Source organism: Danio rerio, chromosome 5 (assembly GCF_052040795.2).
Source record: "Danio rerio strain M-AB ecotype USA chromosome 5, GRCz13ab, whole genome shotgun sequence".
NCBI classification, from domain to species: Eukaryota; Metazoa; Chordata; class Actinopteri; order Cypriniformes; family Danionidae; genus Danio; species Danio rerio.
The window spans coordinates 64,060,352-64,076,272 of record NC_141025.1 but is presented as its reverse complement, the minus strand read 5'-3'; the positions used below and the strand labels follow the sequence as shown (position 1 = coordinate 64,076,272).

General features: G+C 36.4%; 1 protein-coding gene and 1 long non-coding RNA gene across 3 annotated transcripts; one reads left to right on the top strand and one right to left on the bottom strand.

The window, feature by feature from the left end:
* Nucleotides 1–1,017: 1,017 nt before the first annotated feature.
* Nucleotides 1,018–14,762, bottom strand: fdxacb1 (ferredoxin-fold anticodon binding domain containing 1). 2 transcript variants are annotated; one of them, NM_001100019.2, is given in 5 exon segments: nt 2,219–3,272; nt 5,023–5,181; nt 5,805–6,008; nt 6,161–6,317; nt 14,432–14,762. In NM_001100019.2, coding segments are annotated over 5 exon segments (1,749 nt in total). In that variant the 5' UTR covers nt 14,607–14,762.
* On the top strand, nt 8,593–15,265 carry LOC147844430 (uncharacterized). The gene is made up of 2 exons (XR_015491886.2): nt 8,593–11,340; nt 13,028–15,265. It is a non-coding gene; the product is annotated as an uncharacterized LOC147844430 (long non-coding RNA).
* The last annotated feature ends 656 nt before the right edge of the window (nt 15,266–15,921 follow it).

The following is a 15,921-nucleotide window of genomic DNA, read 5'->3' as shown; positions in this document are numbered from 1 at the left end:
TGTATGTTGTTGTTGTTTCTTTAACGCAACTATTAATTATCTTCTGCGAGTTATGAATAAAATATGGTCATTTAAATAGTTTAATAAAATTTATTTGAGTTTTGGAAATCACCAAGCGACCCCTTGTCGTTGTCCCATGACCCCCAGGGGGTCCCGACCCCCACTTTGAGAACTACTGCAATAAGTCACAATTTTTCTTAGAAAATATTTCTAAAGGTGCTGTTGACATGAAATTTTCACAAGATGTTGATAACAACAAAAGAAATGCATATATGAAAAGAAAACAAATCTAATTGTTTCCAAATTAAGTTATGTGTAATAACATGAAATGTAAAAGTATTGAACACATGAAGAAAGGGAGGAGTAGAAAGGCTGTGAAAGCCCAGATAGCGGTTGAAATCTCTCAGTAGTTATTTAGCAACCCTCTGCCCTTTGTCCAACATCTACACTAGCAGGATGATGAAGATGAAACTAGGGTGGATCTTTCAGCAAGACAGTAGCTATGTTTTCATCCAAAAATGCGAATTAACTTTATGCACAAAACTGGATTATCGCAAATAGACGTGCGGATTAAGCTGTTTCCATCCATCGAGTCAAAGAGAACAAAATCGTCACTTCCTGATTAACTGGCGCCAAATATCAACAGTAAAAATGGAATTTGCTGCAGTAGAAGCTGCGTTAATCTTTACTTCATCTAATAAATGAGATGCAAAATGTGCATTAAAATAGGTGAATGGAAACATAGCTAAAGATCCAAAACACACCTAAAGAAACTCTCAAATGGTTTTAGAAAAGAAAATCAAGCTGTAAAATTGCCCAGCCAATCACCTGTCTTCACTCCAATAGAAAATACAAAAAAAGGAGAACATTTGAAAGATTTGAAATATGAGACCCACAGAATAAATATATATAAAATCAGAAAGGCCGAACGACACGACAGCTAGAAAACGAGCAGGCAGACACACAGTTAGGTATCCATACCACTTTTTTAAATAAACAAACCAATTAATCTTACAATTCGGATTGATTGGTTTATTTTAAGTCAGCAGTTCAGTCATCTCAGCCAGACCAACCCTGTTTGACATTACAATGGCAGATATGTAAGTTTCTGTAAAAATCACCACAGCCAATATTTCGCCAATTCCATTTAGTTGATGCTACTGTGGCAGAAATTATGCACTTCACTTTTCAGCAATAATATGTCAGTATATCAACTTACCATCACAAATGTTCATCTACAATCATAGACAGTGCAGTTATATCACAGTATCAAATACAGTATCGTATATAATCTAAACAAAGAAACTAGCAAAATATTTTAAACTGCATCAATTTAAATAATGTGCAGTTGTGCATCAATAATTGTGTCTCCAAGGTCCTTAATGGTAAGAGATGCATAACCAATTAATAATTGGGAGAGTATACAAGTTGTAAGAGTTCACCTCTATTTCTTCCTTACTGTAAAGTACTTATCAATAAAGTTAAGTCACACAGTACTACTGAAATCTGTAAACATTTCATAAGTATCTGATTATACCTACAATAATTAAATACTAAAACCTTTAAATATGTAAACATGAGATTAGATTTCAAACACAGCAAAAATCAATCCCTTTGATATGTCTTCTTTAAAGGATTTTTTTTTTTTTAGAAAATAGGCTCATTTTACCACTGCCCTACATTTATATTAGCAAGTTTTACTGATTTTTAATGAATTCAGAAGAGAATTCAGCATTAGCTTAGCATGAATCATTGAATTGGATTAGACCATGAGCATCTCACTCAATAAAAAAGATAGATTTCCTGTGTTAGTACATGAAGTGACTTTAAAAAAAATGTACATAGGAAAATTACTTAAATAATCTTTTTTTAATTTCTGAGTGAGATGCTAATGGTCTAATCCGATTTAATGATTTATGCTAAGCTAAGCTAAAAATGCTTTTGGCAGACCAGCATGGACATCAGCTGAATGGATTAAAATGCTAAAACTCAACCGTTTAACTCTAGGAGACTAGTAACAACCCCCCAAAAAATGTTTGTCTTTAAATAAACAGGAATAATATCCATTATATTTGCAGAAATTTACCATCTCACTTTTAAATGTAGATAACATCAGCCACAATAAACAGGTTCAATGTTCAAGTCCATGAAGCTCATCCTTAAACATGTAAATCTGAGGTTAAAAATCCTTTGATCTCCTTTGAAATCACCTGTTGATTCACCTCAGGGTGACCTGCATGCGCAAGGCTAACAGTCTCCGTAGCTGATTCTGTAGTGCTAAGACCTGGCTGTTTGAAAGTGCGCGATCTGACGACTGATACGTCAGCCTGTAGCAAAGGCTTGCGTGACCCATGTGTGGGTGTCTGAAGCGATCTACTAATGCCACGTTTTTAACCACACCACAAGAAGCTTCTCGCACAATTGCATGGAAGTCCAGTTCATCATAGTTTTCTGGGTCCATCCAGAAACTGATATCGTGCAAATAACTTGGTGGGTAAAGGGAGAAAGGGCTGAACGGTCCAGATGGACTGAGCTCAAAATGCTTAAGAAAGCGGGGATCTGCACTCCAAAGCAAGCGCCAGTCAGATATACCGAAAATTAAGGTTGCTAAATGATCTAAGTTTACAGAGACAGCAACTAGCTGTAATCCTTCATCGACAGCTGAAGAAATCGAGGGTAAATATGTGATCCTACCAAACTTGGGAAGCATCTTGGAATTGATCCACACTTGCTGCTCTAAGCCTGTTTGCACCTCCTCAAAGGAAACATCGTAAGGAATAAGCAGCGACTCCAAACTATCTTGGAAGCACCGGAGAGGATGGGATTCTACAGGGAACATTCCCACCAACAGAAGCTGGTGGAACGCAGGAGAACGAAATGGACAAATGGGCACTCTCTGAAAGACCAGGCCACTGACTGCGTAAAGTGTACCAGGGCTGAAGTCCTCATTCTGCGTGATCTCCTGGACATGCAGCAACAGAGACGGTCGTAGTGCATAGCTGCCAGTAAAGCTTTGTTGCTCATCTGTAGACTCGCAGTCATTTTGCTTCTTTTCACTTTGGTCGAATACATAAGTGTCGGTGGGCTTAATCCAGTAGACTTCAGAATGGGTCAGTGTGGGATCGCACGCCTCAAGCATTTCTGGTAAGCAGTATACCAGTTCTGGGAAGTCTTCATTTATAGTGCACACAGGCCAGACTGACTTTAGCTCTCTATGTAACTGTTCTTGGACAGTTTTAACTGGGTGATGTGACTGCTGGCCAAGGAAGTTCCTGATAGGAGAAACAAGAATCCACTTAAATAAATCAAACATGTAAATACAGCTAAGAACACACTTTAATAATAGTTCAACAAGCATTTTTGTGCTTAATAGACATCTAAAAGATGTAAAAACATCTAGAATTAGTCAAAAAAAGGACTATCATCATCAAACTGACAGAAATAAATGACAGCACATGTGAAGTCTGTATAATATATTTGATGACAGGACTTTTTGACACTATTGTTTGAAGTCTATTAGATTTTCACTGACAGCCCTGATTTAGTCTTGTTTAAGCCAAGACGTAGTTTAGACATCTATTAAACAAAAATAATTGGTGGGACAGTACAAGATAGAGATGCTGAGTCATATCAACCCAATGCTTGGTCAAGTATGAACAAACCCAACAGATGGGCTAAAAAAAAGGTCATTTCAATTTAATATAAACATTTTTTTTTCCCCAAAGATAGGTTCTAACCCAAACCTGGGTAAATACAACTACATTGAGTGTATGCTTGTAATATTGTTTTATGATTGGAGTGGCACTGGTATTTATTTTTCTACTGAAATATGCTGTTTATGCATCATTACATGCATACATACGTACATAGTTGAAGTCAGAATTATTAACCCCCCTGAATTATTAGCCCCTGTTTATTTTTTCCCCAATTTCTGTTTAACAGAGAGAATTTTTTTTCAACACATTTCTAATCATAATAGTTTAATAACTCATCTCTAATAACTGATTTATTTTATCTTTGTCATGATGACAGTAAATAATATTTTACTATTTTTTTCAAGACACTTCTATACAGCTTAAAGTGATATTTAAAGGCTTAACTAGGTTAATTAGGTTAACTAGGCAGGTTAGGGAAATTAGGCAAGTTATTGAATAATGATGGTTTGTTCTGTAGACTATCAAAAAATATATAGCTTAAAGGGGCTAATAATTGTTACCTTAAAAGGGCTTTAAAAAATTTAAATGTGGTTTTATTCCAGCCTAAATAATACTTAAGTCTATAAATTAGACTTTCTCCAGAAGAAAAAATATTATCAGACATACTGTTAAGATTTCCTTGCTCTGTTAAACATTATTTGGAAAATATAAAAAAGAAAAATTCAAAGGGGGATATTTCTAATCTTAACTGTACACATACAGATTTATAGCCTTTTATTTATCACACCAGCTGGATAGAAATAGATTATTCAATAGAATGGGTTCTAAAGAATCTTAATCTGCTGTTTAAGAATCTTAGTCTCACAGTATCAAATTCGAATGGTATTAGACTGTACAGACATCGAAATCTATAAATAAAGCTAAATACACACCAAGTCATGCAATGTTGATGTTGTAAAGACAACTTCAGAATTTATAACAATCATTATTTGCACAGTGATATATAAGCTGAGTCTTGCAATCATTAGATTTAAATCACCATTGTTAGGTAGCGTGATTTACAGTAATCGTAATAATTGATTTAATTTAAAAATCAATGAGACTGTGATTGCAATTGTAATATTTATTTTAAACAACAGTTTAAGAAGCAAGATAACGCTGAAAAAAGTTCATTTAAGACAAGAGTTTATGGGGTTTTTTTCTTTTTGTCAATAGAAAAAAAGAGTCCAAAACTAAACTGGAGCTGAGTTCATAAATGAATTTATTTTAGAATTAATGAAGTATTAACTAATCCATTGTTTAATTACAGTTACTGAGACATTCTGTTAGGTTTTTACAATTCAGTCAGTAATAAGATACCACTCACCTATTAATATAATTACTTAACTCCGCCGGAAGCTCAAAACAAACAGTCTCCTTCCCAACCGTTTTCTCCATTTTCAGTTTCTCTGGCATAGTGTGCGGGAGACTCGAAGTGAAGATGTGAGTCAGGGCTCCCTCAACATGAAAACCTTTGTCTTGACTCCTTAGAAAGAATTGCATTTTATTAGTTTAAAACTGATTAGCATGACTGTAATGGTCAGTAAAAAGACTGTTCACTTCACTTTTTCGTATTTACTCAAGCAGTTCCAAACCTTCGTGAGATTCTGTTCTGTTGAACACAAAAAAAGATATTTTTAAATATTCAAAAATGTTAGCAACCTGTAGCCACTGGCTTCAAGAGCAGGTTAAAAAAATTAATGTCGGCGACAGTGGTGTAGTGGGTAGTGCATCGACACATGCACTCCTGTGCTCACGGCGACCTGAATTCGATTCCGCCTTGCAGTCCTATGCTGATCCTTTCCCTTTCTTTGCTTCCCATGCTTTCCTGTCAATACTCTGTACTGTCCAATCTAATAAAGGTAAAAACCTCGAAAAAATTACTAGAAAAAAATAATGACAATAATAATGGCTACCAGTAACCAAAATTCTTTAAAGTATCTTCTTTTGTGTTCAACGGTAGAAAGAAATTCAAATAGGTTTGGAACAAGCGATAAGTAAATAATGACATTATCTGGTGAATTATCCATTTCAAAAACTCCTCAGAATTAAATGAATTACTACTGCATATCAAAAACACACTTTTAAAAGTTTGTCCAAGCTGTTTACCTGTAACCAGTACATCTGTAACCTTGATACATTTCACATTCAAAGGGACGGATTTCTCTTAGAATTAGCCCTGCTTCTGCTGCCATGGCAACCACCTGCCAACTATTGTGCCATTCTCTCATTGGACTGTCACATGGAGTGCCTCCTTGCCCATTGCACAAGGTGACGTGCACTTCCCCATTGTCCTTCAGCACTGCAACAGCACTAGAAAACACACGCAACATCTATCAATTATACATGAAACGAGCACAAAAAACCATCAGCAGACCTTAAAAACTCTTCAACCTCTAGGTATTAACATTATATAAAGCTTATGTAACACCTTTAAAAAGACCTTTAGCACAGGAGTGACACACCTTAGAAAAAATTTCATCAACAGGACGCGGTTCTTCTTTACACCACTTTTACGCCCACAGTGAGGGAAATTAAAGATGACGCAGTCAAAAAGATGATCCTGGAGGGCTTCGTGCTCCTTCAGACATGTGCAGTCCACTTCAAACAGAACAACTGATCCTGCAATGGGAATTATTGTTAAGAGTTACTGTTTAACTGAATTATCATACAGAAATCAACAAGGCTTTTTAACCGCCCCTGGTCGTTTCATAGCAACCCACTGTGTTAATTCACTGACTTGGACTCAGGCATGCAAATTTAGGGCTATGACTCTCGATGTGTAGGATGATTAGGTGTGCTTGAGAATTCTAACAGACACTGAACTGTAGGTAGTTTGATATTAAGGCTGCATGCTAATATACAAATAATGACATTGCAATGTTTTATTTTTCTGCCATACATATTGCGATATGGGGTTTACTTTCACAAGATAAAATAAATAGATAGCTCTATTTGGACAGAATTATTAATTTGAGATTGATTGGGGTGGTTTTCCTATCTGAACATGCAGCTCAACTACTTGTTCAAGCTCTCGTTCTCTCCAGACTGGACTATTGCAACCCTCTACTAGCCGGGCTTCCAGCTAATAATCAAACTTCTTCAGCTGCTTCAGAACGCAGCAGCACGAGTGGTCTTTAATGAATCTAAAAGAGCACATGTCACTCCGCTACTCATCCGTTTGCACTGGCTGCCAGTTGCTGCTCGCCTCAAATTTAAAGCTCTGATGTTTGCTTACAAAGCGACTTCTGGCTTTGCTCCTTCTTATCTGCTCTCACTTCTGCAGATTTATGTGCCCTCCAGAAACTTGCGTTCTGTAAATGAACGTCGAACGTTCCATCCCAAAAAGGGAAGAAATCACTTTCCCGAACTCTCGCATTCAATCTGCCCAGTTGGTGGAATGAACTCCCCAACTGCATCAGAACGGCAGAGTCACTCGCTGTCTTCAAGAAACGACTAAAAACTCAACTGTTTAGTCTCCACTTTCCTTCCTAATCTGCAATTGCCTCTCTGGCTCCACCGCTAACTGTATTACACAAAAAAAAAAAAATTACTTATGTTTTGCTTCTCACACTTTACATACCTGAAACTTGCCTACAGCACTTATTCATTGTTGCTCTTATAGTTGTGTAAATTGCTTCCTTGTCCTCATTTGTAAGTCGCTTTTGATAAAAGTGTCTGCTAAATGACTAAATGTAAATGTAAATTAAATACACAGTACTAGTTTTCTGGGTGTCTAGTCATTAGGGTTGCACGGTTTACCGGTACTATGGTAATAATGCGATACAATGGCAAAATACTGGCCACTGTAGTTTGAAACGGTAGTATCGTCATTAATGGTCTATCTACAAAAGATAACGCTGCAAGTAGAAAAGTCACTAAAATGCTCAAACATTTCATTTTATTAGTCTGTGGAGCCCTTTAAGGTTTCAAAACGGTGTAAAATCCATGCCTTTTAGGGTAGCCTATTGCACGTTTTCTGATGCTTCAGTAAGAACCCACATCGGTTCATTTCTGTTCCTGTCAATATGATTTAGTAGCTACAACAACCGTGACAATTTATTAAAAAGAACGACTCATAAAGTGAAATTTTGAATAACTTTGTATTGTTACCTGATAAGACTGAAAAAAAAAACAATAGATGAAAAACTCAAAATAGCAACAGGAAACATTGAAACAATTTTTGACCATTTCATATAGCCTAATTTTGTTGGAGAAATGCTCTTTTCATCACAAATTTCATTTGGTATAATTTGTTCACTTTTTTTTAGTCAATTATCTACAAAATAAACAAAAAGAATGAATAATTTTTAGGTGAAGTGACGTGCAAATAATATATTTTGATAATAAGTGAACTATGAATTAATTAATTCAGTATTTCTAAATATTTTCTTTATAATTTGATTTATAAATTACAGAATCGCAATACTACTTGGTATCATGATACCTCGGCTAGTATAGTATCGTAAGATGCTTAATAATATCGGGACAACCCTACTAGCCATAATTAGGCACAAACTGAACAATGAAATGTAAAATAACACTGTATAGACTTGATTGTATCAATACAGACATAATACAGACACAATTAATCTTTCTTTAAGTTTCAACCATTATAATTTAGTATGCCTGGATGCTTTAAACAGGCTTAAAATGATCATAGTCACAAACATTAAAGGGGCAGTTCACTTTCTGTCATGATTTCTTCACACTTTTATTTAATGTTTACAATGCAAATCCAACTAGATCCATTTATTTGGTAAACAAAGCAAGTCTGACATAATATATCTACTAAAAGACAAAAGAAAAAAATATTTTACAAACTGTATTGTACATAAATCATATCAACATTTTAATATTACTGTTATTATATCATATATCATTTATTCATTTTCTTGTCGGCTTAGTCCTATTATTTATCCGGGATCGTCACAGCGGAATGAACTGCCAACTTATCCAGCACTCTTTTACACAGTGGATGCCCTTCCAGCTGCATCCCATGTCTGGGAAATATCATATAATACTTAAATTAATTTAAGTGATATAATAATTGAATAAACATAAATTTGTACACATTTACGAAAGTAAATACATAGATGCAATGATGGGCTAAAAATCTGCAGAAATCCAAGGATTTCTGAGCACGCAGATTCCATGTGGGTCTAGCTATGACTCTTGATGTGAAGAATGATTAGGTATCCTTGAGAATAGGCCTTTTTCACACTTCCTGGTTCCGGTAAGCGAAGCAGTGTACCACAACATCCGGTTTCAATGCGACGGAGCAAGAAAGAATGGCAGGGTCATCTCATCGCCGTGATTGCTGCGTTCCCAGCTGCTCCAACTCAAAAACGACACTCTTACTTTAATGACCACGATCTCCCGAAAGACGAAGGACAGGGAAAATAATGAATGACAATATTAAAGGGGGTTGAATGCCGTTTCAAGTTATATGCAGAAGTACATTCTTATGCTGTATGCACTTCAAAGCAGAGATTATTATGTTTCATTAAAGACTGGTGGTCTATGGTTTATTTTGATGAGTAATTATAATATAGACAAAACTCCAGTTAAGCTATCTGCCTTCCACAAACAAGTGCTCATCATGGTCATTAATCTATAAGCATGATTTATCCCTACATTGTTGTTATTTTGGAATAGACAGTTCATACAAATGCAAATCTCTTTTTTTTAATTGGTTTGACAGCGAAATTATTTGTTTAGTCAGTTATATAACAAAGATGGTATACTTTTCATACAATGAAGTCCTTTATTACAAAATCTCAATAACCCAGCAAGTTTTCAACTGTTATTGGTTCAATTCCTGCAGAGACATGTTATTCATTCATGTTATTTAGAGGTATTAATAAGACCATCCTTCTGATGCATCGTCTTTTGATATTACTAAATCTTATGTCGGCAAATTTTGTTTTACTAAATACCAAGAGTAATGATAGAACTATTCATACTCTTTTCCAAAAAGAAATCATTACTGTACCTTATATTCAATTTTATTATATGTTATTAAAGGGTGAATTGAAGAAAAGTGTGGCTGTTACCACAGAAGTATCATGTTAGAAATAGAATTAAAGAAATGTCCTATAAACTCATCCACAGGTTTTATCCAGCAAAACATTGTTTGCAAAAATTAAAAAGTGGGATTGATGTAAATTGTATTTGTGTAACGAATATGAGGAGACAGTTTTACACTTATTTTGGCATTGTACATAGTCAGCTTATGGGGTGAGTTGCAAAATGTATTAATAACGATTCTTTTGTGTTCAAAACCTATGTTGTTAACAAAATTGTACATTCATAAATGTAAATTTACTAATATGAAACCAGATTTTAAGGTATTGATGACTGAAATATGCTTGTATAATACCAGTATCAACTCTCTAAACAAGAAACTCGACCCACTTTAAAATGTGTGAACTCTACAATGTATTTCATTATTACATATGTTATATTAAATTTTGTATATTTGTATTTTATTTATAATTACCCCCTGGTATGTACATTTTTGTATTGTAAAATGTTATTTGCTGTTCTTTAAATAAATAATAAAAATTAATATTATCCACGAGTAGGAGCTAACCTGTTTCCAGACTTGAGAAAACCTCACAAAGCATTAACCGATAGCAACTCGCCTATACAGCTACCTCGCCATTGACTATATCTGACTCTGAATAAAAAGGAAGGAGGGGGTTAGCACAGTTTACAGACGGGACTACTGACATAAAACTCATCCTGTTGGATGTTAAAAAGCCAGGTTAATCTAGTTTACGAATGGCTTGAATGAGCAGATTTTATGCTGTTGGCTGTGCACCTTACAGAACCTGACGTTGCAAACGCTGTATAAGACACGTTTTCTGCACAAATTCTGCAAATCGGTATCATCTTTTAAATGCTGTTTTATTAAGTATTTATTACACATTCACCGAACAACATCTTCCTGTCCAAATTATGGCAAAGTTGACCGTGAGAAAGTCATCCGCTGTCCCGAGGCTGTCATGTCTCTGCGACTCCTAGCGAACCCGGAAATATCGATACACTGCTTCGAAGGGCGCTTCCGGTGTTCAATTCCGCTGTGAAAAAGGTCTATTCTAACACAAACTGAACTGTGGGTAGCTTGAGATTAGGGCTGCACTCTATTGGAAAAATACTGAAATTGCAATGTTTTATTTTTCTGCCATACATGTTGCGTTATTGAGTATACTTTCACCAGATGAAATGAATAGCTCTATTTGGAAAAAAAAATATTAATTTTACATTGATTGGGATGGTTTTGTAGTGAAGTACATGCACTTAACATATAATAAACCAATCAAAGGGATTCAAAAATACAGTACAGCAAAGATGCAATTTAAATATAGTGTATTGCATGAAAATTTGTCATGATTTACTCAGCCTTCACATTTTTCTTTCTTCTTTTTAATGCAACAGAGGTTTTAAAGAAAGCTGAACATCTATAACCTGGATAAATTCCTGTTTTTCTTACTTTGGAACTCAATAGGTAGCATCTTTATTGAAAATATCTTCTTTAATGTGAACAAAATAAAAAACTCATGAGTGTTTGAAACCACTTGTGGGTGAGTAAAGCCCGAGTACGTTTTCATTTTAGTGTAAACTATGCCTTTAAGAGTTGGTATGGAATAGGCTTGGGCGGTATTACGGTATTATGGTATACCGCGGGATCTAAAAATAGAAACGGTGTCAGTTTCAATACCGTTATACCGTCATAAAATATTAAATATCCTTTATTTAATGCCTACAAAAACGTATGTATGGTTGCCATCACGGAACAGTGTGGAGGAGAGAGAGAGAAAGAGGGAGAGGGAGGGGGAGAGGGTGAGAGGGAGGGGGAGAAGTGACGTGACGAGTGGCGCTCCAAAGTGTCCTGCAGTTTGGGAGTTTCGACTGAACAGAAGGGAGACGTGGTTAATATGAACGAGAGGTCTGCATTAGAGCTGAAGATCTTTGCCCGAACCCGGCGAGACCCGAAAAAATCCAAATCCCTGCATTAAAATCCATCCCTGCAAAAGTGAAGCAAATGATGACGAAGTAGTAAAAAAAAAGCGAATTATTACGGCGGTCAAGCCAGTCACTAGCTCAGAAGGAGCGGTTATTCCAGCCGCAGGTATTTCGCGGTCGCTCATACACTGCGTATTACGGTAGAGCCCTAAACCGCACGCTGACAGGTAAAATGACTAGGCCACTCGCTACCCTGAAACTGCTGTCATGGCAAATTAAATGCATGTTCCTGACTGGTAGAAGATGAACAAACAATCCTACACAAAACTTGCAAAATCAGCCGGATCAGAACTCTGCATCTCGACCTGTAGCCGCATGAAAGGGTGTTCAGCTGCTGGACGCACCATGAGTGAGAGACTGCGCTAAAGCCAGTGGATTTAATAATGTTCCTCCACAAACACACGTAGCCTAATCTTGGTGAGTACAGGGTTTAAAATTATAAATAAATATTAATTAAACCATATAATCATAATGTAGACAGAGTATACAGACTAATGGTGGCATTATTCTTTTAATATTCAGCTTCACCGCCGCCCTAATGCCAGATTGTGAAGAGAAATGGAGAAACAATTCTTTCACAGCCTTTAACTAAATTTCGTTATTGCCAAAATACCCGTCATCATTTAGAGTTTATTTTAATTTGATTTGTTAAGCAAGATTTCTTTTTTTAATTGTGTTAGCCAATTTAAAGGCAAATTGTTAGAGTGCTGAGATGTTACGATGTTTCAGAGGACTTATTTTATTTGTTCCAACTTCCAAGTGGCCTATAGTCTACGCTTGTTACGAATAAATGATGTTAAAACATATAAATGACTCATTCTTGAAAAAAATGCATTAGAGCTGTGTGCATGAGCACACTTAAATAATGTCGGGCTGTAAACGGGTTCGACTTAATAAAGCTGTCAATCGCTGCTGTTCCGCGGGAGCCGGCCAGATTTCTTACGGTGTGGGAGTAAATTTCTGAATAAATCGCGGGAGAGATGTGTGTGTGTGTAAGAGAGAGATAGAGAGAGAGAGAGGCCGTCTCTCTCTCTCTCTCTCCGTCTCTCTCTCTCTCTCTCTCTCTCTCTCTCTCTCTCTCTCTCTCTCTCTCTCTCTCTCTCTCCTCTCTGACCGCGAGCCTAAGATTGCATAGAAGGTATTCAGTTTCTGAATGGTTTAGGCTCAAGCCAACAGTTTGGTGACGCTGTCTGAGCCTTACGTCATAATTTTTTTTTATTATACGCCGGTAATACCGGATACCGGGGTAAAATATGGAGGCGGTTTGACGGTCTCAAAATTTGGATACCGCCCAAGCCTAGTATGGAATTAACCAAATTATCATACAGAATTCAATTAAACATTTTAACGGCCCCTGGTTAATTCATAGGAACCAACTGTAAATGTATTGACTTGGTCTCCAGCATGCAAATTTAGGCCTATGATGACTCTTTATGTGTAGGATGATCCTTGAGAATTGTAACAGACACTGAACTGTGGGCAGCTTGATATTAAGGCTGCACGCTGTCAGAAAAACACTGCCATAGCAATGTTTTATTTTTCTGCCATACTTGTTGCAAAATTTAGTTTATTTTACTATATTAAATAATTAGATATATTTGGAAATAAATTGTTCATTTTAGATTGATTCGGATGGTTTTGATACAAAATAAATACACAGTATTGATTTTCTGAGACTCTAGCCATACGGAAGCACAAACTGAATGATGAAACGTAAAACAACGTTTAGACTTGATCTTGTATATATACAGGCATGAATACAACTAATATTTAATTAAAAAGTTGCAAACATTATAATTTATTTTGCCTGGATGCTTTAAACAGGCTTAAAATGATCCTACAGTCACAAGAATTAAAGGGACAGTTCACGCAAAAATTAAAATTCTGTCATGATTTATACATCCATTACTCGGTTCAAACCGTTATTAGTTTCTTTCTTCTGTTGAACACAAGAGATATTATGAAGAAAGCTGAAAACTTGTAACTTAAGCTGGATAAACTCCAATGTTTTTTATCGAGGAGGTAAAGTAGGTTTGATATTCGCACATTCATACAATGGCCCATATATTGTTTAACACGCTAAGTGAAATATTGATTCTGAAATAGCATGCGAGGATAACTTTAAAACAACATTAGCACTATGTAATTGACTGAACAATGTTGTACTTTGATAGTCATTGACTGCTAATATGATTTCACTATTTAAAATGAGCAAAGAATACTTTTTCAATAGGTAAAGATATCCAGCTTTATTGAACAAAATGACATAATTAAAAATACTGATTGAAAATATATGAACAAAATAAAGAAATTAAAATTTTGAAAACCACTTGAGGGTGAGTAACACCTGAGTAATTTTAAATTTTAGTGTAAACTTTCCCTTTAAGAGTGTGTATGGAATTAACCAAATTATCATACAGAATTCAATGAGACATTTTAACCACCCCTGGCCGTTTCATAGCAACTGACTGTGTAAATTCATTGACTTGGCCTCAGGCATGCAAATTTAGGACTATGATGACTTGATGTGTAGGATGAAAATGTATCCTTAAGAACGCTAGCAGTTGGTAACGTTAGCTAGCTTGATAACATCTTAGATATTATACAAGCCAGGTCAACAGAAACACAAGAAAGCGTGTAAGTGTAAGAAAGCGTAAACAATACATTTTGAAATCAATCACAGGATGATAAATCACATAACCCACCTCTCTCGCGAAGTCTCTGTACATTTAACGCGACTCCCTCCTGTCTGTATGTTTCGTTCTCGCTTTGAAAGCATGTGGCGGTCACTCCGACATCATCGCCCCCGGTCTCGCTCAAAGCCGCCGAGAAAGAGAAGTTGCCTTCCCCTACAAGGAGCACCTCTCGCGTCTTGGACATTTCCAGAATATTTCAAGTAACAATCCTGCAGGTTGTCACATTAGTAACAGAACAAAACTTTTCGACTATCGAGCTTGAACGCAGTGTGAAAAGAGACCAGCAGGACACAATGCGGCATTACTGCGTGCCTCCATGACGCTGTGACATCTGTCGCCTGAAATCTAATCTAAATGCCAAAGCGTTTAATGCCGGTGTTTGGCAGCTAACGCACCAGGTGGTTTCGGGGACAGGTTGGCGGCTCGTTTACGTAAGGAAGTGTAATCGAGGAAGAGAAAGAAGGAGAGGTGCAGTGTGATAAACCAGCATGCAGCAGCATCGAAGTTTCGTTCCCCAGGGAATGTCGCATTTTAGTGAAAAACAACCGACGCTTCTGGCAACGTAAACAACAACAACAACGTTACTTTGAGATACACTTTGATGGGCACTTTGTAATTTAACTAATTCAATAAATATCGTATTTATCCTGACCTGATCCTGACACATGCGGTAAAATAATGCATTAATAGCTAAAAAGAAGAAAAACGAAACAACAAATTTATTACGATATGTTTTTTTTACCGCCAGTTCCGTTTACATTTTAAAAATAGTTGTAGGCCTAAATATTTTATAAGCAAAATATCCATGCACTGTGTCCACGTTCCAGTGTCCCCCATCTGTTAGTACGCACCACGCAGTAGCTGTGTTGCCAGATCTGTCTGAAAAAGTAAGCGCGCCATGCTATAGTTCTGGAATTTATCTGAAAACAGTATCTTACTTGGTTTATTCATTCATTCATTTTCTTTTCGGATTAGTTCCTTCATTAATCAGCTGCCGCCACAGCAGAATGAATCACCAACTTATTCACCATATGTTTTTATGCAGTGGATACCCTTCCAGCCTCAACCCAACACTGGGAAACACCCATACACTCTTGCATCCACACACATACACTATGCCAATTAATTATTAATATTAATATTATTATTAATTAATTCTGCCAATTAAGCTTATGAAATTCGCCTCTACCGCAATTTAAAAAAAAATAAGAGCACCCGGAGGCAGGGGTAGATTGAGTGATTTTGGGAGAGGGATCTGGATGCAGACATGGTGCAGTGCAATCTGAGCTGCATCCAATGCTTTTTTAATGCACTCACCTAACCCCACCCCTAACCCTACCCGTAACAGTGACATCACTCACTCCATTGAGTGCATTGAGTCTGACATTGCATCGCTGAGTGATGCAATCTCAGCTTGCATCATAAAGGCTGCATCCAGATACTATTAGATTTTGGGGCCCTAAGCCAGGGGTGTCTAAACTCAGTCATGAAGGGCCAGT